This window comes from Saccostrea echinata, unplaced genomic scaffold, assembly GCF_033153115.1.
Source record: "Saccostrea echinata isolate AGI-Se365-2 ecotype Australia unplaced genomic scaffold, CSIRO_AGI_Sech_v1 ptg000105l, whole genome shotgun sequence".
Classification (NCBI taxonomy): domain Eukaryota; kingdom Metazoa; phylum Mollusca; class Bivalvia; order Ostreida; family Ostreidae; genus Saccostrea; species Saccostrea echinata.
The window spans coordinates 27,977-52,268 of NW_026889854.1; the positions used below are offsets into that span (position 1 = coordinate 27,977).

A 24,292-nucleotide genomic window follows, 5' to 3' on the forward strand; every position below is an offset into this window, starting at 1 on the left:
CCCAAGCTTCATGGTTGGGTGACTATATCATTGTGTGCATAATTATTGAAAATTTATCATATCAAAATCAATGATAGGTCATAATCACAGACACAGCATCAAGCTGTAAAAAAAAGAGTAAAAAGAGAACCCCTCTTTTTTCATCTTCTCTGACTTATTAATCTACTTTGGCCAAATTTAAACAGAATTTTAAGACACTGCTAGGGTTTAATTGATTGACTATTTAGCATTTTACAATGTGTCACTGATACTAAATCAGCCATAATGACATTCCACCCTAGTAATTAAAACAAGAGGCCCATGGGCCACATCACTCACCTGAGCACATTGGCTGGGCAAAAGCACAAATCAGTTCAGTATTGAAAAGATTAGGGTGGGCTTGAATTTTAAACTACATCATGATGCTTCCATGTCAATATAACAAATGGCTTTGTTGTACATGAGGTTTCTAAAAAAAAATTTACGGTAACCATATATTCCTTTGTAAAAATTTGATCCCCCATTGTGGCTCCTCCCTATTCCAGGGGTCATCATTTGAACAAACTTGAATCTTCACTACCAGGGGATGCTTCCAGATCAATATGACTAAACATAGCCTTTTTGTTCTTGAGAAGATTTTTTTTTTCTATATGTTCTTATATAAAATTTTTGATCCCCCATTGTGGCCCCACCCTATACCCAGGGGTAATCATTTGAGTTGCATAGCTCTCATCAATATCTATCAGCATATGAAGTTTGATAAAAATATCTTGGATAGTTTCTTTGAATATTGAGCTCTGAATAGAGCTGGACGCAAAGCGCGACGGAAAGACACATGGAAGGATGGAAGGACGGACAAAGGACATGACAAACACTATATGCCCCGGCCATATTCATGGCGGGGCATAATCAGGAAACTGCCTTACAACTCTTAATTAATCTACATCCAAAAACAAATCATCACTAGTGTCCAAAGACCTTTAAGTTTCTGATTTTAATCAATTAGAAAAGACACAACTGCTTTCATAGAAAGACATTTGAATATGCAGAAATGAACTTAATTATGTTTTTGAAAACTACTCTCTGTGGACCATCACCCAAGTTGTTGCAGACAGGTAAATATGATATGAAGGTATAATTACAGGGCTCTCACACCAGTTTTTGGGACTGGGGCCGGGGCCGTAAAAATTGGGAAAATTAGCGACCTTTTGAGGAAATTTGGGAAAATCATAACTACGGTAGACAATATCCATTAAATTCATTATATATTGAGTTTCTGGTGGTTGTTATCAACTAAATTTCTGTTTTGTAATACAGAGAAATATGAATAACAAGTTTAGGAACTACATATTTTACTAAATATTCTTTTATATATATATTTGGGGAAGTGACCAATTGTGAAAATTAAAACATTTAATTGGGATAAAAGGTACCTTTTTTGAATTGGGAATGGGGCCTTTAAATGGCCCCAATTATAGGGAATCGAGAGCCCTGAATTATCATATTTCATTCACTGTAGGCCTGTACAAAATTGCACCAGACAGGATTAAATTATCATTATCTTGATAAAAATAATAAGAGACACACTAGAGTTGTGATAAAATAAATTGAAACAAAAGAAAAATAAATTGAAACACATGAGTTTTAATTTCTCATGTGAAACATGAAACTTTTCCCTCACCATTCAATTGGTCCCTTGCATCAGTCGGCACCAAATCTCGGGAAAAGTTTACCAACATAGTTTTATACATATTATGTTCTGAAATCTTTGTGAAAACTTCGAGAATGAACAAGAAATTGCTGAAGTGTTCTCAACAGGGTTTATATTAATTAAGACTAGAGAATAAACCGCCAAATATACAGTCCGATGTTGATTAAAATTTCTTTTCAGCATCGTGTCTAATTTATTGCTCAGTTATCAACAAAAATGTCCCCTGGCAGAAGTAATGGTCTTAATATTATAGAGATCATAAAAAAGAACAAATTTTAATTGGAAAAACAAAGGGGCTGGTGAAGCTTTGAGTGTATAGCAAAATTTCAAAAAAAATATGTCACTCCTTTTGACACCAATCATCAATTGAAGGCGGAGCTTTAGCTTTCTGTGAGAAGCAAATCAGAAACAGTTATTATGTCATTCATTACAACACAAACTAGCAATCCCATAACTTCAATGCATTTTATTGTAAATAGGTTAATAACAGACAAGCAATCCCTATAAAGATTGTGTTGCAGAGTAATCACAATCTGACAAATTTTAATCATGGCTGTGAGCAGTCCAAAATAACCTGTACATTACACAATGAAATGACGTGGGAACATTTCCTTGTAAATCCTTACTATTTCAAATAAAATGCCAGCTAAGATTTTATATTTGTAGTAATGGTATATATCTCAGCAACTATCAAAAAAATCAAATTTCGAAATGTGCATATATTTACAGGCCCTGTGCAAGCAGATCACCATAACTCTGATAAAGCATACAATTCAATTATAACATTGACAAGCTGGGGAATTACCATAAAAACATATGCAAATTGATTTGTGGGCATTCTTGTAGCTTTACATGGATACTTCAAATTGATATAGAGGCAGAGAAGGTATTCATTTGTGTTAAAGACTCTTGAAAATAATTCATTAAATCAACTGACCCAATTCAAAATATTTCTCTGTTTACTTGAAAGTAAAATTTTGCTTTAATCCTGATGATTTTCCAAAAGAAATAATCTACATAAATTAATAATACTATTTGACAGAAATGTTTTTTTTCTAACTTGACAATTTAATAAAGGAATAATAGTCATTGATCATAGTAAGAGTTATCTTTCTTATCAGAAGGTCAATGAACCTTAACTTTTGTCTTTGGCAATATATCATATGGCTTGAAATCATACAAATAGGGAACTAACATTAAATAAATACAAAAGCTTTGAATATCAGCATGATCAGTAAAGAGGATTTCAAAGAAATTTAACATAACTAAAGGTATTGTTAAAGTTAATTGTTTTCAAGCCTATAGCAAAATATAGCTTTCTTCTAAAAATTTAAGTCTTTATTTAAAATCAGCCTTGTCTCTAATTTTGTCTCAAACAAATAGTGTATAAATTTTCTTCACTCTATCAAGTCATTTTGCGTACTTTTTTTTTACTTAATTGATTTAAACATCAAATACACATTGTCCAATAAAAAAGCAATTTTGTAAATCTTAACAAGTTTTTCTCTAGCCTGATTTGGAATCCTGTAGAATACACGTTTCTCAATTATCTCATCATCTTTCCATCCCACTCAAATTTCTCATTAAGCCAAATATTGAGAATCTGTCAAAATTATAAAATGAGCTTTATTAGGTGAATGATCGGTTCATTACTCAATACTATAGAAGTAATGAACACAGAAATACAGCATCAAAAGAACTAGGCTTTGTCAAGAACGCTTCTACAAGTCTCTGCTGTGATTGACATGGCATGCAAAGGGCACAAAATGAACATTGAACATCTAACACTATACAGTTAGGTATAGTTCTTTGGAGTAAATATAAAATAAAATTTTGGGGTTCTATACTACTAAGACCATTGGGGTTATATGCTTCTCAGACCCTTAATTAATAATCACACACCTCAACTAATATCACTTCAAAAATAATACAGCATAAGAATTTATCTTGTTTTGAAGTGAAAACCATTCTGGTCTTTAATGTCTTAATCACCTTTTACTGGATTACTAAAAGTTGGTACGGTGATAACTGGATTATTGGGAGTTGGTATGGTGATAACTGGATTATTAAGAGTTAGTATGGTGATAACTGGTTTATTGAAAGTTGATAACTGAATTATTGAAAGTTGGTTTGGTGATAACTGGATTATTGAGAGTTGGTATAGTGATAACTGGATTATTAAGAGTTGATAACAGGGTTATTGAGAGCTGGTAACTGGGTTATTGAGGGTTGATAACTGGATTTTGGAAAGTTGGTATGGTGATAACTGGATTATTGGGGAGTTGGTATGGTGATACAAGTAACTGGATAATTGAAAGTTGGTATGGGGATAACTGGATTATTAAGAGTTGGTATGGGGATAACCGGATTATTTCGAGTTGGTATGGTGATGACTGGATTATTGGGAGTTGATAACTGGATTATTGGGAGTTGATAACTGGATTATTGAGAGTTGGTATGGTGATAACTGGATTATTGAAAGTTGGTATGGGGATAACTGGATTAAAAAGTTATTATGGGGATAACTGGATTATAAGAGTTGATAACTGGATTATTGAGAGATTGTCTGGTGATAACTGGAATATTGAAAATTGGTATGGTAATATATGGAATTGAGAGTTGGTATGGTGATAACAGGATTATTGAGAGTTGGTATGGTGGTTACTGGATTATTGAGAGTTGGTATGGTGATAACTGGACTATTTAAAGTTGGCATGGTGATAACTGGATTATTGAGAGTTGGTATGGTGGTAACTGGATTATTGAGAGTTGGTATGGATTTGTGGCATCTGGATTCACAAACTTGCTTAGAGAGGATTTAATAAGAGTTTTAAAAACACTCAATAAGGACTCCAGCAGGAGAAAAAGGGGACCACTCTGGCAAATGCAAAGGCTTTGTCTCCATTCAGAACCATCATTTGTGCTCCGACCATGAACTTTTTGGTACATGTGCGTATGAAATATTTTTGATGAAATGGCATTTTGTAAGAAATTTACCAACATCATTAAGAAGTCGCATATAATCCAGAGTATCACGTATAAAATTCATAATGGCATTTAGCACCATTGAAGATACTCACTATTGGAACATAAAATTTAACTGATTATCAATTTACAGTAAATACTGAACAGAACTAAAATTACTCATATCTTAAACATTACAAACATTAAAGATAACAAATGGTTCCATACAGACATGTACCAAGTTGTAAATAGGGCTGGGACGATATGTCAAGATATTGATAATATCGATTCTCTGTGAGGACGATATGCATATCGATAAGTATGAAGAAATATCGCCAAAAAAAATTTTGACTTACGTTTTTCTTTATTTACTTAACATTTTGGGTTTATTATATAAAATAAATATGCTAAATATAAAATCCCTGTACACCTTGATTGAACCTGGATCCTATGTAACAAAATAAATTTTTTGTTGACCCGAGTCCGATCAATGTGTTTCAATCTATCGATAATATTTACTACATGCTACAATGCATCATGGCGTCATATTTGTGTTTTGTGATAGAGAAACTGTGCATTGTGACATCATGTTTTTTTTATCCCAGCTCAAGTCAGGTTTACAGAAATTTACATAACGGCTTACAAACCATTCAGATCTTTTGTTACAAGCTAGATAGGAAATAATGTACGGCATTTTCCCTTAGGCTAGACAAGCATTTGAAATCCTAAGTCTTCTTAAAACGTTGTAGAATAATTTCAGTTTGGAGACCCTTGGCTAGTGAAGATGACTGTAGAGTTGATTTATTTTACTATAAAGTCAATTTGATCTTTTTATTTTTACAATCAGCAATTCAAGAATTGACACCTATGATGCCACAGTACCACGAGACCTGCTATCTAATTAGTGGAAATTTTATATCAAGGACCATAGTTTTATCCCCTTATTATGACTGTTTCTCCGGCTAATAAAAAATCATTATAATCATATATGTATCAAGAATATATTAGCATTTAATTTTGAAGAAATTCAGATATGAAATAAAAGCCCTTTGAACAGTGCATGATATTATATGTATGCCTCATGCTTTGATCACATGATGTTATTATATGCCAACTGTTTCGATCACATGATCTTATTGTGTGTGTCTTCCTGATGCCTTGATCCCATGATGTTGTGTGTCAGTGTATGCCAGATGCCTTGAGCCCATGATGCTGTGTGTCAGTGTATGCCAGATGCCTTGAGCCCATGATGTTGTGTCTTAGTGTATGCCAGATGCCTGGATCCATGATGTTGTGTGTCAGTGTATGCCAAATACCTTGATCCCATGATGTTGTGTGTCAGTGCATGCCAGATGCCTTGATCCCATGATGTTGTGTGTCAGTGCATGCCAGATGCCTGGATCCCATGATGTTGTGTGTCAGTGTATGCCAGATGCCTGGATCCCATGATGTGTGTCATTGTATGCGAGATGCCTTGACCCCATGATGTTGTGTGTCACTGTATGCCAGATGCCTTGATCCCATGATGTTGTGTGTCAGTGTATGCCAGATGCCTTGAGCCCATGATGTTGTGTCTTAGTGTATGCCAGATGCCTGGATCCCATGATGTTGTCTGTCAGTGTATGCCAAATACCTTGATCCCATGATGTTGTGTGTCAGTGTATGCCAGATGCCTTAATCACATGATGTTGTTTGACAGTGTATGCCAGATGCCTTGATTCCTTGATGTTGTGTCTTAGTGTATGCCAGATGCCTTAATCACATGATGTTGTGTGTCAGTGTATGCCAGATGCCTTAATCCCATGATGTGTGTCAGTGTATGCCAGATGCCTTGATTCCATGATGTTGTGTGTCAGTGTATGCCAGATGCCTTGATCCCATGATGCTGTATGTCAGTGTATGCCAGTTGCCTTGATCCCATGATGTTGTGTGTCAGTGTATGCCAGATGCCTTGATTCCATGATATTGTGTGTCAGTGTATGCCAGATGCCTTGATCCCATGATGCTGTGTGTCAGTGTATGCCAGATGCCTTGATCCCATGATGTTGTGTGTCAGTTTATGCCAGATGCCTTGATCCCATGACGTTGTGTGTCAGTGTACGCCAGATGCCTTGATCCCATGATGTTGTGTGTCAGTGTATGCCAGATGCCTTGATTCCATGATGTTGTGTGTCAGTGTATGCCAGATGCCTTGATCCCATGATGTTGTGTGTCAATGTATGCCAGATGCCTTGATTCCATGATGTTGTGTCTTAGTGTATGCCAGATGCCTTGATCACTTGATGTGTGTCAGTGTATGCCAGATGCCTTAATCAAATGTTTTTGCAGTTTGTACATGTTTACGTAATGCCTTGATTTCTTAATGTTACTGTGAGAATGTGTCTGCCTTCATCACACAGTATTAGTGTATCTCCGAGTCCTTTATCACATGCATGATCTTTTCGAGTGTCTTTCTGATGCTTTGATCACATGGTGTTACTGTAATGTGTCTGCTGTAATGATCCTACTGTATCTGCCTGATGCCTTTGTCATATGATCTTTTTGGAGTGTTCTGCCCAAAGCATGCTATTGTCTGTGTTTTCTCGGTGCACAGTTGGGCCAAACAAAAAAATGTGTGTGGTTCCGGTTACACCTCCAAAAAAATTAGGATAGGTAGGTAGGGTCTTTTTTTTTTTTTAACAAAATGATTTTCTTAATTTTTCTAAATAATACCTATCACTCCTTTGCAAGTGGCATTTAGATGTGGTATGATAATATACTAGTCAATATTGGTAGGGGACACCTACATGCTAGCTTGCTTTGGATTTAACACTATTAAACACTTGCACTATGTTTTGCAAGGAGGCTGTCATTGCTGAAACTAAAACTTAAACCGGAGCCATTGATAGAAATCTGGGAAAATTCCGGAAAAAATATGAAAATTGCCAAAAAATAGTTTAGGGTCGGGAATATAAAATAGGGACAGTCGGGTAACCGGAACCACACAAATTTTTTCATTTGGCCTTATCGTGTTATTGTCTGTACTCAGATTTTTTGTTTACCTGAATCCTTGACCACATAGTGTTATTTTGTTACTATCACATGATCTTTTCGAGTGTCTACATTTTGCCTTGATCAAATAATCTTATTATGTTTCTACCAGATGCCTTGACCACATGATCTTATTCTGTATCTGCCTGAAGCCTTGACTAAATGTCAGATGTTATTGTGTTATTGGCTACATTTTCAATTTGTAGATGTTTATCTGACAACTTGACTAAATGATGTTCTTGCAGTTTGTAAATGTTTACCTAATGCCTTAACCACATATTATTGTTATTTTTGCCATGTTTACCTGATGCCTTGACCACATGATGTTGAGCAGTATGACCAGGATTTCCATTCAGAAATTTCACAGTCTTGTTGACAGCATGGACCATAGCAGATCCTCGACTCTTCCAACACAGGACAGGTGTCCCCCTGACATTTTGGTTCAACAGCAATAGTCCTACTCCTATTCCTGGTCCCCTCACCACATAAACCATTATGCAAAATGCAGTCACTCCATGCAGACCATGGGTCAACCTAAAGTGGATCAGTAAAATTGGAACTGCAGCTAACAAACTTCTATGGTACATGTAGTTTGCCAATGAACCTTGACATGACTTACGTAGATAAAATCACAAGCATGATATTTACAGACCTGCCTACCCTTTTCATTGCGAGGGTGTAATTTCAAGACTAAATTAAGTGGAATTTCAGAGGTAAAGGTGTAATCCTTTATGTTTCCCTAGTTTGATGTTTTGCAATGCTACTATATTGTCTAAATCAACCTGAAATTGTACATCATTGAACAAAGCAAGCATGAATGTTTCTTTTTCAAATCATTTATAGACAAAAAGTCCCTTTGTTGTAAAAACTGGTATCCTAAATGCAGTCAAATCAAACTTATTTATCTAACATTCCTAATGAACGTTTGGAAATTTTTTTTTGCAAATTGTAAAACTTTTGATCCCCTTATTGGGCCCCACCCTACCCTCAGGGGTCATCATTTGAACAAAATTGAATTTACACTACCTGAGGATGCTTCCATATCAAAATGACTAAACATGATTTTCAGTTCTTGAGAAGAAGATATTTTCCTATATGTTCCTATGTAAAATTTTCTTCGATCCCCTATTATGGCCCATCCCTATCCCCTGGGGTCATCATTTTAACAAACTTGAATCTACACTACCTGAGGATGCTTCCATATCAAAATGACTAATCATGGCTTTGTAGTTCTTCATCAGAACATATCTTCCTATATATTTCTATTTCAGACTTTTATCCTCCATTGTGGCCCCACCCTACTCCAGTGGGTCATGATTTGAACAAACTTGAATCTACACTACCTAAGGATACTTCCACATATAATGATCAATCAGGGCTTTGCTGTTCCTGAGAAGAAGATTTCTAAAGATTTTTCCTATATATTTCTATGTAAAACTTTGATCCTGGTTTGTGGCCCCGCCCTACCCCCAGGGGTCATGATTTGGACAAACTTGAATCTACACTACCTGAGGATGCTTTCATATAAATATGACCAATTAGGGCTTTGCTGTTATTGAGAAGAAGATTTTTAAAGATTTTTCCTATATATTTCTTTGTAAAACTTTGATCCTCCATTGTGGCCCCGCCCTACCCCCGGGGGTCATGATTTGAACAAACTTGAATCTACACTACCTGAGGATGCTTCCATATAAATATGACTCATCATGGCTTTGCTGTTCTTGAGAAGAAAATTTTTAAAGGTTTTTCCTATATATTTCTATGTAAAACTTTGATCCTCCACTGTGGCCCCGCCCTACCCCCGGGGGTCATGATTTGAACAAACTTGAATCTACACTACCTGAGGATGCTTCCACATGAGTTTCATCTTCCCTGGCTTTGTGGTTCTTGAGAAGAAGATTTTTAAAAGATGCTACTAATTTTTCACTAATTCTTCATTATCTCCCCTTGAACGAGGGTGTGGCCCTTCATTTGAACAAACTTGAATCCCCTTTACCCAAGGATACTTTGTGGCAAGTTTGGTTGAAATTGGCCCAGTGGTTCTTGAGAAGAAGTCGAAAATGTGAAAAGTTTACAGACGGACAGACAGACGGACAGACGGACTACAGACAAAATGTGATCAGAAAAGCTCACTTGAGCCTTCGGCTCAGGTGAGCTAAAAAGACAGATACTCAGAGAATTTTAGTAACAGGTATTTATTTTCAATTCTTCAACCACATGTTTCAACACTCCAATATTGTGGTGCTCTTGCAGTTTCTTAAATAAAGTAGTAAATAAGTATCCAAAAACGAGTTACTTGAATAATAGCTATGTGTGCTGGTAATTAAATGTCAATCAATTTCTAGTGTCAATAATCTTGGACCATAATTTACAAGATTGACAGGGGTAAATCTTAAGGTTATGCTTATTTTCTCAGCCTTTGAATGATTTTTGCCCTTTGAACCTAGTTTAACAATAGACTTTTTTCTGTGTGTTGGCAATTGTAACAAATAAACATGGACAGGGAATCCATGTGTATCTTACAAACAATGACACATTCACAGAATTCTGAATGTCAAAATGGTGGATATTTTTAATTGAGAAAAGAATGTTGACAAAAATAATGTTGAATTTGTTGGTAATTTTCAATCAGTTCAATGCAACTTTATTTGTATTCTCCATAATCGTGCCAGAGTACAGATCCATTCCATTTCACTACACAGTGAAACTATATCAGGTATGTGGGAAATATTTTAACAGTTTTAGGTCTACACATTACATGAGCACACTGTCTTAGAAAATAATTATTTCTACATTTTACCTCACATGCTTTCCTGTGAACTTGAACTAAAACAAGAGACCCATGGGCTCACCTGAGGACTAAGCAGAAATCACTTCAATTTTGAATCCCCCCTACAACACCCCTCTCCTTGCAGGAAGGGTGCATGATTTGAACAAACTTGAATTTACACTAACTGAAGATGCTTCCATATATATCTATATGACTAATCACAGCTTTAAAAGACTTTTACAGATTTTTTCCCTATGTATTCCTGTGTAAAAGTTTGATCTCCTATTGTGCTCCAGTCTTATCGATGGGGGTCATAATATTAACAAGCTTGAATTTATACTAACTGAGGATGCTTCCAAATCAATATAACTAATCATGGCTATGCTATTCTTGAGGAGATTTTCCTACATATTCCTAATAAAACTTTGACCATCCATTGTGGCCCCGCCCTATACCTATGGGGGTCATGATTTGAATAAACTTGAATATACACTACAGGAGGAAGCTTTCAATTTATAAATATTACCTAATCTTGGCTTTGCTGTTCTTGAGGAGGAGATTTTGTCTACATCTTTCTATGTATTATTTTGATCCCCTGTTGTGGCCACACCCTATCCCTCAAGGACCATGATTCGAACAATTTGAATCTACAGTACCTGAGAATGCTTCTTTATAAATATGAATTACCCCAGCTTTGCTGATCATGAAAAGAAAATTTTTAAAGATATTACCTATATATTCCTGTGTATAACTTTGAACCCCTATTGTTGTCCCACCTTACCCCCTGGGGTCATGATTTGACAAACTTGAATCTTCACTACCTAAGGATGCTTCTATATTAATATGACCAATTCTGGCTCTGCAGGACATAAAATAGAAATTTTAAAGATATTTCCTTTACAGGGTTCGACATTCACGCTCGTCATCTTGTCATTTCCATCCCGGAATGATTTTGGACAACCTGATTTTCAGTCTGGCTCGCCCAAATGACGACCTGGGATGAGTTGGGAATATTCAATAATGTTGTTTAATATTTTAAAATATACTTTAAAAGGCCTTGAAAACATTATTTCCTGTAACCCGACCGACCCATTCAAATACCAGCCGCGTGGATTTTTCTTTCTGCCAAATCTGTGTTTGATCAATCAGCTGATGTAATTTTTACCAAAAGTGTTAAATTAAGTTTTATTTGAGATATAAAATATGTAAACCTAGTCAACAATCACCATATAGAGTAATGAACATTATTGTAACATCTAGCATTTCCCCCCACAACTTTCTGATGTTCGTTTTCTGCTGCTAGACAGCCATGTTGGGTGTCCACTGTAAACATCATCCCTGGTTAATTCAGTCCAGGGATGTTTGACCCTCTTTATGTAGGCCTTTATGGTAAGTGAAAATGAATGTTTTAAACTAGAAAGTTTATTTTGTGTCAGTATGTGAGGTAAGATTGTACATTAGCAAAAAAAAAAAAAAAAAAAAAAAATCCTGACCTACCAACCCTTGATTTATTGGGAATATTACATAAAACAAACATAATTTTTTAAAGCCTAATTAACATTCTGATTCTGCTTTATAATATTTGTTGGCTGTTATCTTTGTTTGATAAAATACTGGAAGACAGCTTTTGGCATTCCAAAAATGTCTGGTTTGCATTTTATGATACAAAGGCACAACTTCTGTTATCTTAACAAATTTTAAACAATTGCACATTTTTGTTTCATTTGATATTGTTTGGGAGACCTGAAATTCATTCGGGCAACCTGAAATCAGTACCAAGGTTGCCCAAATGGCGAGTCCAAATTTTGACGAGTGTCGAACCCTAGCTGCTATATATTCATGTGTATAACTTAGATCTGTCGTGGCCCCGCCCTATGCCTGGGGGTTATGATATGAACAAATTTTAATCTACACTATGATATGTATAGCTTTCACATAACTTGATAAGTTTCATTTTTTCTGGTGGTTTTGGAGATTTTAAAAGATGCCATTAAATTTTCACTAATTCTTAATTATCTCCCCCTGAAAGAAGGCATGGCCCTTCATGTGTAGAGTATCAGGAATAGGAGTAAAATATATGGATAATTATTGGATACCACTTTTAAAGCAGGGGAAATCATTAAATACAAGAAATAATACCCGAAGCGAGCGACAAAAAAGCGGCGGCGTAAATCGAAGGTATTTATACCGCTTGGATCTGTAGCTCTCTGCTTTATCTGTCCGAATTTTCTCAAGCAGAGAGCTACAGTTCTGCAGCTACTTCATGTGCAGAAACTTGAATTCCATGAAATTGTGAAAAGTTAACGCCGACGACAACGACGACAGAAAACCTGACAACGGACAAATTTTGATCAGAAAAGCTCACTTATACTAATGTGTCACATATGTACCTAAAAATAAGAGTCTTGCTGAAAATTTAGGCATACTGACAGAGAAGAAGGATCACAGTAGATCTAGTTTCTCCACTTGTCTTCTGATGATGACGTTGACATTTCCCGCTTTTCATAAACTAAATGCCAAAACCGATAGAACGAAGCTTAGATAAACCTTGTGTTTCCGGAATATTAGCATTTTTGATCCTATTTTAAAAATCTGTTAGGCATACGTTTGTAGATACCAAGCAGGTTTTTTTACGGGCTATGATTAGATTAAAATTCATCTACCCTACCTTTACCGGATTCCTAAACTTCATAAAAATCCCTACAAAGATACATTACGGCAGGGACTTATATAGTATATTAGGTCCCTGATTACGGTGTTCAGTAATTGATCTACCAGAGACTGTTCAGGAGAAACTTCAGATATACTGTGATACAGCATATTCGAGAAGTGGTGTAAATAAATAATTATGGATTCTTAAAAACTCCAAAGAACTTCTAGAAAGTTTGAATCACAATTCTGTCTCAAAGTCTAAAAGTCAGTATAATTATAACTTTTCTATGATGACACTTTATACAACCATTCCTCACGATAAATTAAAAATTGAGCTTTTTGATGTATATTAGACAACTGCTTCTTCAATAAAAATGGAACTCGGAAATTTTGTGATCTTGTGATTGGTCATCAACAAAACTACCTACTTTGTTAAAAATCACTCTGATTCTACACACAAGTACTCTGAAGTTGACATTATAATGCTGGAGTCCCTCATTGACTACATTGTAGCCTTCGAAGACCAGGTCTTCCAAAAAAAAAAAAAACTGTTGAAATTTCAATGGACCCTAATTGCGCTCTTATTAATCAACCCGTTTTTATATTTCTATGAAGCAGAATTTATTAAAAAAAACTTCATGAGAAGAAGAAAACACTTGTTGTGGCCTTCAACTCGACATTTAGATATATCAAGGACGTATTATCAATTAACCATTCATATGTCGACTCGATATATCCCAGGGAACTTAGAATTAAAGACACCAGAGAGTCTGTCACATTTGTTCCATATTTGGATCCGATGTTTTACTGACTATAGATGTAAGGGCCAACTAACAACTAAACTGTATGACAAACGAGATGACTTCAGCTTTTCATCGTCATCTTTCCTTATTTATGTACTAATATCCCACAGGATCACCTGCATATGGTGTTCACATCTCTCAAATTATTCGATGCCCAAGAGCCTGCTCCGAGTACGATCAATTTTTAAACCAAAGAAGGCTACTGACGGATAAGTTGATCAGATGTTACAGGGATTTCAATAAACTTGTTTAAAGTCAGCATTTCGTAAATTCTGTAGTCGTTATAATGACCTTTGGCAAATATTATCTATCATTGGGTCGTATTTTGGCTGACTTGTTTCATACCAATTGTTAAAAGGATATGCTGGAGCTCCTCATTGATGTAGCATTTATGCAGTCTTTGGAGATCAGGGGCCTTAATTACAAAAGAAATTACGACTAAGACGAAAAACTTTCGTTGATTATAAAATTTTGCAAAATTTTTGATTCTGTTTGAAATTTTTAGCGTAAAAATATCTTACTACATTCATTTTAAAAATATTAACACCATTTTTAATTTAATGTAAAATAGAGAGTTATGAGCAGAATTAAATTTTGGTCTTAGTCGTAAGGCTTCTTTGGCTTAAAAATTGATCGTACTCGGAGCATGCCAAGTCATCTTCCGACAATCTGCTGGAATTCCGAAGGGCACTAACTAAAATGTTGTGCTCCTTTCTTAGACGACCTGTTTTAATACTCCTAAAGAAGAATTTATTCAAAAAACTTCTACATAAGAAGAAAACACGTGCTGTGACCTTCAACTCGACCTTCAGATATATCGATCTTTTATCATTTATCAATAGTTATTTCTATTTATATATCGACTTGAAAAATCCCAGTGTACTCGAAATAACAGACACCACAGAGTTTTTTTTAATTCACATCTGTTTCATATTTGGATGGCAAACTAACAACAAAACTGTATGACAAATTGTTTGATGTATTGTGATCGAGCTTGGAATGTTTGTAATTTTGTGTACATACGTTTATAAAATGCGTTTTAACGGCAGTACTGTTTCATTAATTCTACGCTGTTAGAGATGTCGTCAGCATTTCCATTGTGAAACTTTCCTTTATTATATAGTAATATTCCACTACATGGTGTTTATGTCTCCCAACTTATTTGCTCAGAAGCATTCTCTGTATACGATTAACTGAGGAAGGCTACTGATAAATAATTTGATGTTATAGGTTTAAAAATCTCGTTTAAAGTCAACATTTCGTAAATAATGACATAGTTAGCAAATACAACCTATCAATTGATCTTAAGGTCATTGTTTTTATACTAAATTTGACTAAGGATTATTCCGTCTATACTTGATCAATACCTAGGACTCATGGCGTCAAATTGTAAAACTGAAAAAGCACAAACCGATTCAGTGCATAGAATGACATAAAGATGGAACTGAATGGGAAAACACATATTTTCGAGAAAATATTTAGTCATCTAATATATTTTGGTGTTTAAGTGGTGGTGATGGTAAAGGGGGGGGGGGGCAGAGATGTTCGTTATTGCTTCAGGTGCCTGTGGTATTGAAGGATATTGTACATATGTATTGAAAGGAGAAAAGGGATCAAGGCAGGGTAACAATATGTTAAACAGTTAAACGAACATTTAACAGAGCTGCAGTAGTGGAAATAAAATTATCATGACACTGAAAGAGCGCAAATTTATTTTGAAAATCAAAGTTTAAAGAAGAGTTAGCTTTCTCTGCCATTACTTTTGTCAACCCTGAGGCAAAACTTTCACGAACGATACATACCGGTACTTCATTGAATTCAAATGAAAGATGTGGATGCATGATTTTTTTTTATTCATAACTACCAGCATCCATCTTCAAGGTATATCAGAATGATATGAACGATTTTCAATAAATAAAATGAATAAATGTTTATCATCATTTCGTAAATTCTATGGTCGATACAATGACCTTGTCAGCAAATACAATCTATCTTAAGTCAAATGCTGACTGAGCTTTTCATACTAATTGTTAGGCCATTATTTACACACTAAATTGTCTACGATTTTCCCGTTTGCCCCATCATAACAATGAGCACACGGCGGGTGTGACCGGTCGACAGGGGATGCTTACTCCTCCATGGCATCTGATCCCACCTCTGATGATTTTTAGAGGACCGTGTTTGCTCTGCTCCTGATTTGTATTGTTTAAATAGACTGTTGAGCTTTCAAGAACACTGTTCGTTATCTCCATATATTTCGGTACATACTTAAATACATACAGTGTAATACAATACCAAGGATAGCCCATGAAAGCTAAAAAGCTTATGTCCAACGGGGTCCTTTATTACACGAATATTGGCGCGAGAAGGTCATTTCTGTGGGAGAAAACTGGAGTACCGGGAAAAAACTACGTGTACGAGCGGGCGACTACCTTGCTCTATTACATACAACCACTGCCGATCACAGGGGTCGAACTCGGAGACTTTTTTTTTTTATTAAATTTAGCAGAGGTTTGCACTCTCAGAGCGTCACTATGAATCTTTTTTTAATGAGTTCACTATACTTTCTAGATATGTCACCGTTCACGGTAGCTCAGTCGGTAGAGCTCTCGCTCCGTGATCGGTAGGTCTCGAGTTCGAATCTCGGCCGAGACTGACCTAAGTCGATAGAAAATGGGTAGCGACTGTTCCTTCGCCATGCGCTCGGCACTGTGAAGTGAAAGTTGCGGATCCTTCAGATGAAACCTTAAAAACCGAGGCCCCGTGTCACGGCATGCGTTGGCACGAAAAGGATCCCTCACTGCTCATGGCCCTGAGTGCCGAGTAAAGGTCAAAATTTGAAGCCCTTCACCGGTATATTGTGACATCTCTATATGAGTGAAAAATTCTCGAATGGGACGTAAAACAATATACAATCAATCAATCTTAGATATGTCAACAAGAACTATTTCTTTAAAACACAGTGTACTTAGTTATGTATAAGTTTTCAAAATTTTACTAAGATAGTTTGACTACTAAAAATCTGATGACGATTAAAATCTAAATCAGGATATGGTACAGCAATTGAAATTAGCTATGAAATATAGACATTTTGTGTCGGAATCGACATACCACACAATCCACATTGATATAGCGCTCACATTCCTCCTGTACTTCAGATACAGGATCCTCAACACACTTCATTCCATTACACTCCATCGGCTGGACAAATCTTGCTCGTGTTCTGTTGGCCACTCCACATGTTGTATTGCATTCTGACCACACACTCCACTCCCCGAGCTGACAGTCTACCGGACAACAGCCCGCGATACATTCCTCCTCTTCCTCATGGAAAGGGCATGGATTCGCCCCACAGCTTGGCTGCTGTTTGATTATCTTGGTCCTTTTCCGTACTCCCTTTTGCTCACACGGACCTTTACAAATACTCCAAAAGGACCATGTGCCCAGCACACATTCCCTGTAACATTTCAGATGTCCACATTTTATCTCTTTTAAGCTGTTTGTACAGGACACACCACCACATGCGCTGTCAGTCACTACTATCCGGCTCCTGTGAAACATATACCTCTCTCCTCCTTCAGTACAATTAAAAGAAAAGTATAGGAATTCCCAAGGTGTCCAGTCACTGTACACACAGTCCTGTGGACAACATTTTCTATTACATGCTGCAGTTTCTTTAGTATTTAAGTCACAATTTCCCCCACAAGAGGCTTTTTGCAATATCAACCTTTGTCTTGTTTTCGTCCCAAGATTTCCACAGGTATTGGAACAGTCTGACCATACAGTCCATTCATTTACAATGCAGTTTCGCGGCTCGCATAACTGACCATTAGATAGAAAAAGCTGTATTAAAATGGCGAATAAAGTGATGGGATACATGATGCAGGTTTGCTATAAAGTGATCATTCTAGCTTTGCGGGAGAAGACTTGGTTGAGTTTCTTTGAACCAAAAATTGAACAAAGTAACCATCGTTTTATTTGTTTAAATCCAAAGAAATATGTAATCTTAACAACTTATTTTACGATGAGTCCCATGTGTTTATCCTAAATTCGATTGATTTACCTTGAAAAAGAAGGGGATAGTTCAGCACAGTAAAATACCGTGAACAGATGTCATTTAATATTTACACAAATCACATAATCAGATTATGATATCTTTCTTTGACGCATTACTATCATAGAACATTTTTCATCAATCCAGTTCTTTCACTGTTGACATATATGTAACATTGCGAAAAGGAAGATTTCTTATGTGTGTCATTGCCCTGACTATACTCAAAAATAAAAATAAAAATTTATTTAAATTGCATTTCTTCGATAACAATACATGCATCTTTTGTTTGAACACATCATGCACACAATTATAGGAATAAATTGTTATTTTGTTATGGAATTATCATGCATGTTGTAAAGAAAATGGGCGAACAAGGCGAGCGAAGTGCCAATAGTGCGACAAACATAAAGGTGAAAAATCAGACCTCAATTATATCAATTATTTCATCAAACATTAAAGTATAGTTTATGTAAAATCTCCACAATTTGCAAAAAAACTCACAAAGATTGAAACTATTTGCCTATGAAATAGCACACACACACTAATTTGGGCAAAAAGGATCATTTTGTCATACTATAACACAATTTTTCGATATGAGTGGGTCTGCGCTCCATTTTTTTTTAAGTTTATCCTCAAAGTTTGCGTAAAAAAATACATTTCTTCGTTAACAAAAACACGGAACAAAGACCCACTATATCTTAGAAATACACTTTTATGACACAACATTATCATCTTTCGAGTAATACTTGAAGTCCATTTAGTCAATGGTCATATCACAAACTTGATTAAATGCCACTATTCACAAGGAGCTGTGTAGCGTAGTGGTTAGAGAGTTAGTCTCAGAGGAAAATGTTACTCAGGATTTTTATTGGTAGGGTTCGAACCCCACGAATACCACATAATTTTTTAAATCACAGAATAACTTTGCCGGGAAAATTTTCCTCAGATAAGTTTTGTTTATTTTAATTTCATAAATTTCAATAAAGAGAACTTTACTCTAAATGCCCAATTCACAAACTGAATATGATTTTTACATATCTGAAACTATACGCATTCTGCACGCCTTGTTCATCCCTTTCCTTTTGAATCTACTAGGTGCAAGTTATCATATTGTAAATTTTGCATTTACTTCAACTAGTAAATTCAAACTTTTCAACTTGATAGATGACTTAACGTAGTGTCTTAATTCGATATATAGTGAGATCTTGGTGATTGGCAATCTTGTAGTCCTACAAGGATTAGTTTGTAGATTCAAGAACTGTTTTCCTTCTGATTAAAGTTTTAGCAAAGAAAGACCCACTCTCTAGAATGTTATAAAATCCTAAGAAGTACAAAAATTCTCATTGACTCCTTTATCAAAAGACCTGTTTTTGTATTCTAATGAAGCATAAACTTAGAAAAATCATTTCTACATGATAAGAAAACGCTTGCTGTGGCTTTCAATTCGACATTTGCATATATCGTCGGCGTTTTATCGATAAACAACAGGCCCCTAGGAAGCAATGTCAGATGGGGGGGGGGGGGCAGAGCCATACATTTTCAGTTAGGGGGACAAAATTATTCGGGGACACTATGCCCCTCCCCCCCCCGTGCCCCCGGTTCCTACGACCATGAACAATATTCATTATCATTTATATTTGAACTTGATTTACCCCAGTGAACTCGAAATAAAAGACACCACAAAATCTGCCATAGTCATATTTGGATATTTTACTGAGGTTATTGGCAAACTAGCAACTAAACACTGACAAACGGGATTATTCAGCTTATCCATCGTCAACTTGCTATGTGGTGACATTCCGTTCACCTGCATATGGTGTTCATGTCTCCTAACTGATTCAGTTTTCAAAAATATGTTCTTTGTACAGTCAATTTTTAAACCGAGACAGACTACTAGAATTTACAAGGGTTTCAACAGTCTTGTTTCAAGTCTACTTTTCGCAAATTTCATAATCATTGTTTGCCAATACAGCCTATCAATTGATCGAATTTTGACTTAAGTATAAGATCATTTGTTTTTTAATCTAATTTCGACCACGCATTCCTCGGTTTACCCGATCAATACAGAGGGCCCAAAGCGAATGTGACCGTTCAACTGGGGATAATTATTTCTCCATAGCACCTGATCCTACCACGTACGTTTCCAGGGGTAATTTTTTCCTGGTGTTTTTGCCATGATTTTGAATTTATATTGTTTAACGGATTATTATGAGAATGATCACAGTTTTTGTCCTCATCCTCTCGGTGATCTAGTGGTAGGGCGTTCGCTTCGTGATCGGGAGACTCAGTCCGATTCCCGTTCGCCTCGCCGCGTCAAACTAAGACGTAAAAAAGGTAACTGACTTTTCCTTCCCCAAGCGCCCGGCATTAGAAGTGAAAGTCACGGATACTTTCGGATGAGACCTTAAAAACCGAGGTCCTGTGTCACAGCACGTGTTGGCACAATAAAGAACCCTCATAGCACACTGGCCCTGAGTGCCAAGTATAGGTCTAAATTTGAAGCCCTTCACCGGTACATGGAAACATCTCTATATGAGTGAAAAATCCTCGAATAGGACGTAAAACATAATACAATAAATCAATCTTTATATATGAAACCACAACTCTAGGGGGTAATAATGTTCATCTTATTGCTATTAAAGGAACAAAGAAGTGAAAGTTTCCGGTACTAAAACTCAGGTCATAAGTGAAAGAAAAAATCAAATGTTTCTGAAATACTATAACTATTACATGTATAAGGTTTCTAAACAAACGGTTTCTTGAAAAGTCAACATACAAAATAAAAGCTTATTTACCAGTTGTTGCAACACCATTCATGGTTTAGTACCCCAGGATGAGTAAAGTTTGCTTTATACATTACAGAGATTAAGTTTAAATTAATAAAAAAAATGTAAAGACGGTTAGAAAAAAACATATTTACTTTACTTATCAAACATAAAGTTAAGATTATTCAGTTGCGATTCCAGGTAATGGATACAAGTATTCCAGTATTAGAGACAGGTATTAGTCTCGAGTAAAAATAAAATCAAACATTTAGTTTTCAAGTCTTCCTATGATCTCAACTCTAACTAGTTCACTTACCTTTGACGCCTTCGTTCCTTGGAGAGGATGTGTTAATGAGTTGGAAATTGACAAATCATATATTATCAGGATCCCCGTAGGGATGTGGTTTTCAAAAATATTTTATTACTTCATTTCTTGAACAGTGTTGAAAGAAAAAAATCGGACATTGGTACGAGCCCTACGTTGGTGCACTTTATGACATACGTGTACTCAAGTAAAGAAGAGCTTGAAATCAATAAATCTGAACTCTCCGAGATGTGATACCTAGTGAGACTTTATTGTCCTCATCTTCACAATGTCAAGGTTTTGTGATAATTGTGGTTACACATGACGTAATGGTAAATTTTAAACCACCCAATGTTATCTGTTACAAATCCGTCGGTTTCATGTGGCTCAAAGCCTTAATAATTTGTTTTTGTGATTGTAAGGAGAAAGAGCTTCCAAAAATTAATCTCCAATATTTTATTTGGAGTAACTAGTCACATACCTTACAATATTGGCACTTTCCATTTTAAAGACAAGTCATATTTGTTTACAAAACTTACCTTCTATAAAGAATGTTTTCTGATTGGTTCCCAGCCCTGGACAAGGAACAAATGAAATAGTGGCTTTGTAGCCCGACTTTTAAATAGCGATTTGTCAAAGGTTTGTGTAGAGGAACGATATCACAAAACCTTAACATTGTGAAGACATATTGTTAATTGTTAGGCCATTATTTACACACTGAATTGTCGACGGATTTTTCCGTTATTTCCCGATCATGACAAGGAGCACACGGCGGGTGTGACCGGTCGGCAGGGGATGCTCACTCTTCCATGGCACCTGATCCCACCTCTGATGTTTAGAGGTCCGTGTTTGCTCTGCTCCTATTTTGTATTGTTTAATGGACTTTTGAGCTTGAATACTGTTCGTTATCTCCATATATTTCATTGTCCTGAAAATCTCATTTTTGCAACTTTTTGAAATTAACTGCTGAAATTAACATTTTTTGCCCTTGCTTTATTAAGATTTGATCCTGTCTCTCTGTAACCCGTCACACGGGTTTCTGGATCATATCTCCTCGTTCGAATAAAATTCAATCATTAGTCAAGGAGCAAATGTGAGGGTCATTATTGTGACAATTGCCTTATTATTTTTGGTCAAAATCTGCTTTCAGGAAAACAATTTCAGTGTCAAATTTTGCATTCGTAATACACGTGGTCTAAGTAATACTAGTATTGATTTGAAGAGTCATGTGTCAAAAACTGATGAATTGCCTTTGATTCATTTTTCAAAATAAATTGTACTAATTGTTTATGTGTATTTGTGTGAAGAGAGATGCTGTGTAGAGCTATTTAAGTTATATGACATTTTGTACAGCATACTTACAATATTTTTGCACTATAATATGTTTTCATAATAAGTTTGTGTATATGAGATTTAGTATAACCCAAGTCTGATTCTGATGCAAGATGCTTAGTGCTTACCATTTGGGTGACAGGAATTCTGCTAAAGGAAACAACTGAAGATGTTCCAAAAAAAGACATTGACCTGTATTTCTGACTGTCAAGACACTTCATTTGTTGAGCATGATATTGACTGAAATGATTTATAGCTAGGGATAGATTTCATTCATAAATGAATTCACAGGCAATTAAATGTGCAACAAGCCATCTCGCTCTACTCTGGTAATGAAGTTAGCCATTATTTAGAGCCATTGTTACAATTCAATCAAACTTTACACGCAAGGCAGTTCATTATCGTTCTCGTTCATGGTTGATACTGCTCATCATTTCCGGTATTTTGCTGTAGTACAATGCATCCTTATAAACCTGCATAAAACATTGTGCAATTTAACAAATGTTTTATTGAGTAACTTATTTGTTGAATTTAGTCGACTGCAGCATAGATTTTTCAAAGTCTTGAAAAAAAAATTAAAGTACTCAGTATTCTAGTACCCAGTCAAGAGTTTTCTTGTGAATTTGTCGTGGGAAGTACTGAATTCTGGTAAACCGAAATCATTCCTTCTGTAATACTCTTTCAAAAAAAAGACCTTAATGGTAACCTGACAACAAAGCTTTATGATAAACGTGATGACTTCAAATTTCAATGGTCAACTTCCCCTACTTATGTAGCAATACACCCTTATCGCCTGCATATGGGGGTTTTGTCTCCCAGTTGCTTCGATACGCAAGAATATGCTCTACGTATGAACAATTTCTAAAACGAGACAAGCTATTGACAAACAAGTTGATAAAACAAGGATATCAACGGTCTTGTTTGAAGTCATCTTTTAGCTAGTTTATAGTCGCTACAATGACCTTGTCAGCAAATACGACTTATCATTGAGTCAAATGCTGACTGACGTTTTTCATACTAATTGTTAGACCATTATTTATACATTGAATTCTCTACGGATTTTTCCGTTTTTCCCGATCTTGACAAGGGGCACACGACGGGTGTGACCGATTGGCAGGGGATGTTGACTCCTCCATGGCACCTGCTCCCACTTGTGATGTTTTTGGAAGTCCGTGTTTGCTCTGCTCCCGATTTGTATTGTCTAAATAAACTTTGGGCTTGAATACTGTTCGTTATCTCCATATTTCATTTCATTGCTTTGAAGAGTGTATAGTTTGTTTTTTTTGTTTAACGTCCTTCTCGAGAATTTTTCACTTATATGGAGAGGCCAACACTTCCCGGGGGGGGGGGGGGGCTGCAAATTTAGACCTATACTCGGCACCAAGGGCCATTGAGCAATGAGGATTCTTTTCGTGCCAGCACCCACTGCGACACGGGACCTCGGTTTACACAGTCTCATCCGAAGGACCGGCCTCCATGTCCCGCAGTGGGATTCAAACCCGCGACGTTAGGACCTGTACTATACCGCGACTCTAGAGCAAATGCTCTAATCACTGCGCCACGATGGCGACTAAAGTACATAGTTTTAATTTTAATTATTTAATAACAAGTTTAGTACTATACTTACTAAAGATATATGTACTGAAAAAGGAAACAAAAGAGGTAGCCTCTGTAAGTTGAACTCTTAACAAGCAAATTTAGAAAGTTGTGGTCGCCCGCTTTCGGGGGATTTTTTGGTTGAATTGCAGTGATCTATGGTATATTGTAACTGTCTTGAATGTCCATCATACAGTAAAGTTTTATATTTGTTCTGATGCACAATGTACGGCCTAAATCAAATTTGTTTAAAAGTCAACTTCGAGGTCTAGGTCATGAGCGCAGGCACTTGTACCTTTAAATAATTTTTATTTCCCCTTACTATTATAATA

The 24,292-nt window shown here is 36.0% G+C and overlaps 1 protein-coding gene across 1 annotated transcript in view; it reads right to left on the reverse strand.

Moving 5' to 3' along the window:
• LOC133177213 (SCO-spondin-like) overlaps window positions 1-17,703 on the reverse strand; it is a 42,986-nt gene extending 25,283 nt beyond the window's left edge. The window contains exons 1-3 of the mRNA XM_061312293.1: window positions 17,637-17,703; window positions 17,021-17,484; window positions 7,989-8,218 (exon numbers count right to left, since the gene is read on the reverse strand). Coding sequence (XP_061168277.1) covers window positions 7,989-8,218; window positions 17,021-17,484; window positions 17,637-17,703 — 761 coding nt within the window. The remainder of the gene's footprint in view (window positions 1-7,988; window positions 8,219-17,020; window positions 17,485-17,636) is intronic.
• Window positions 17,704-24,292: the final 6,589 nt, after the last annotated feature.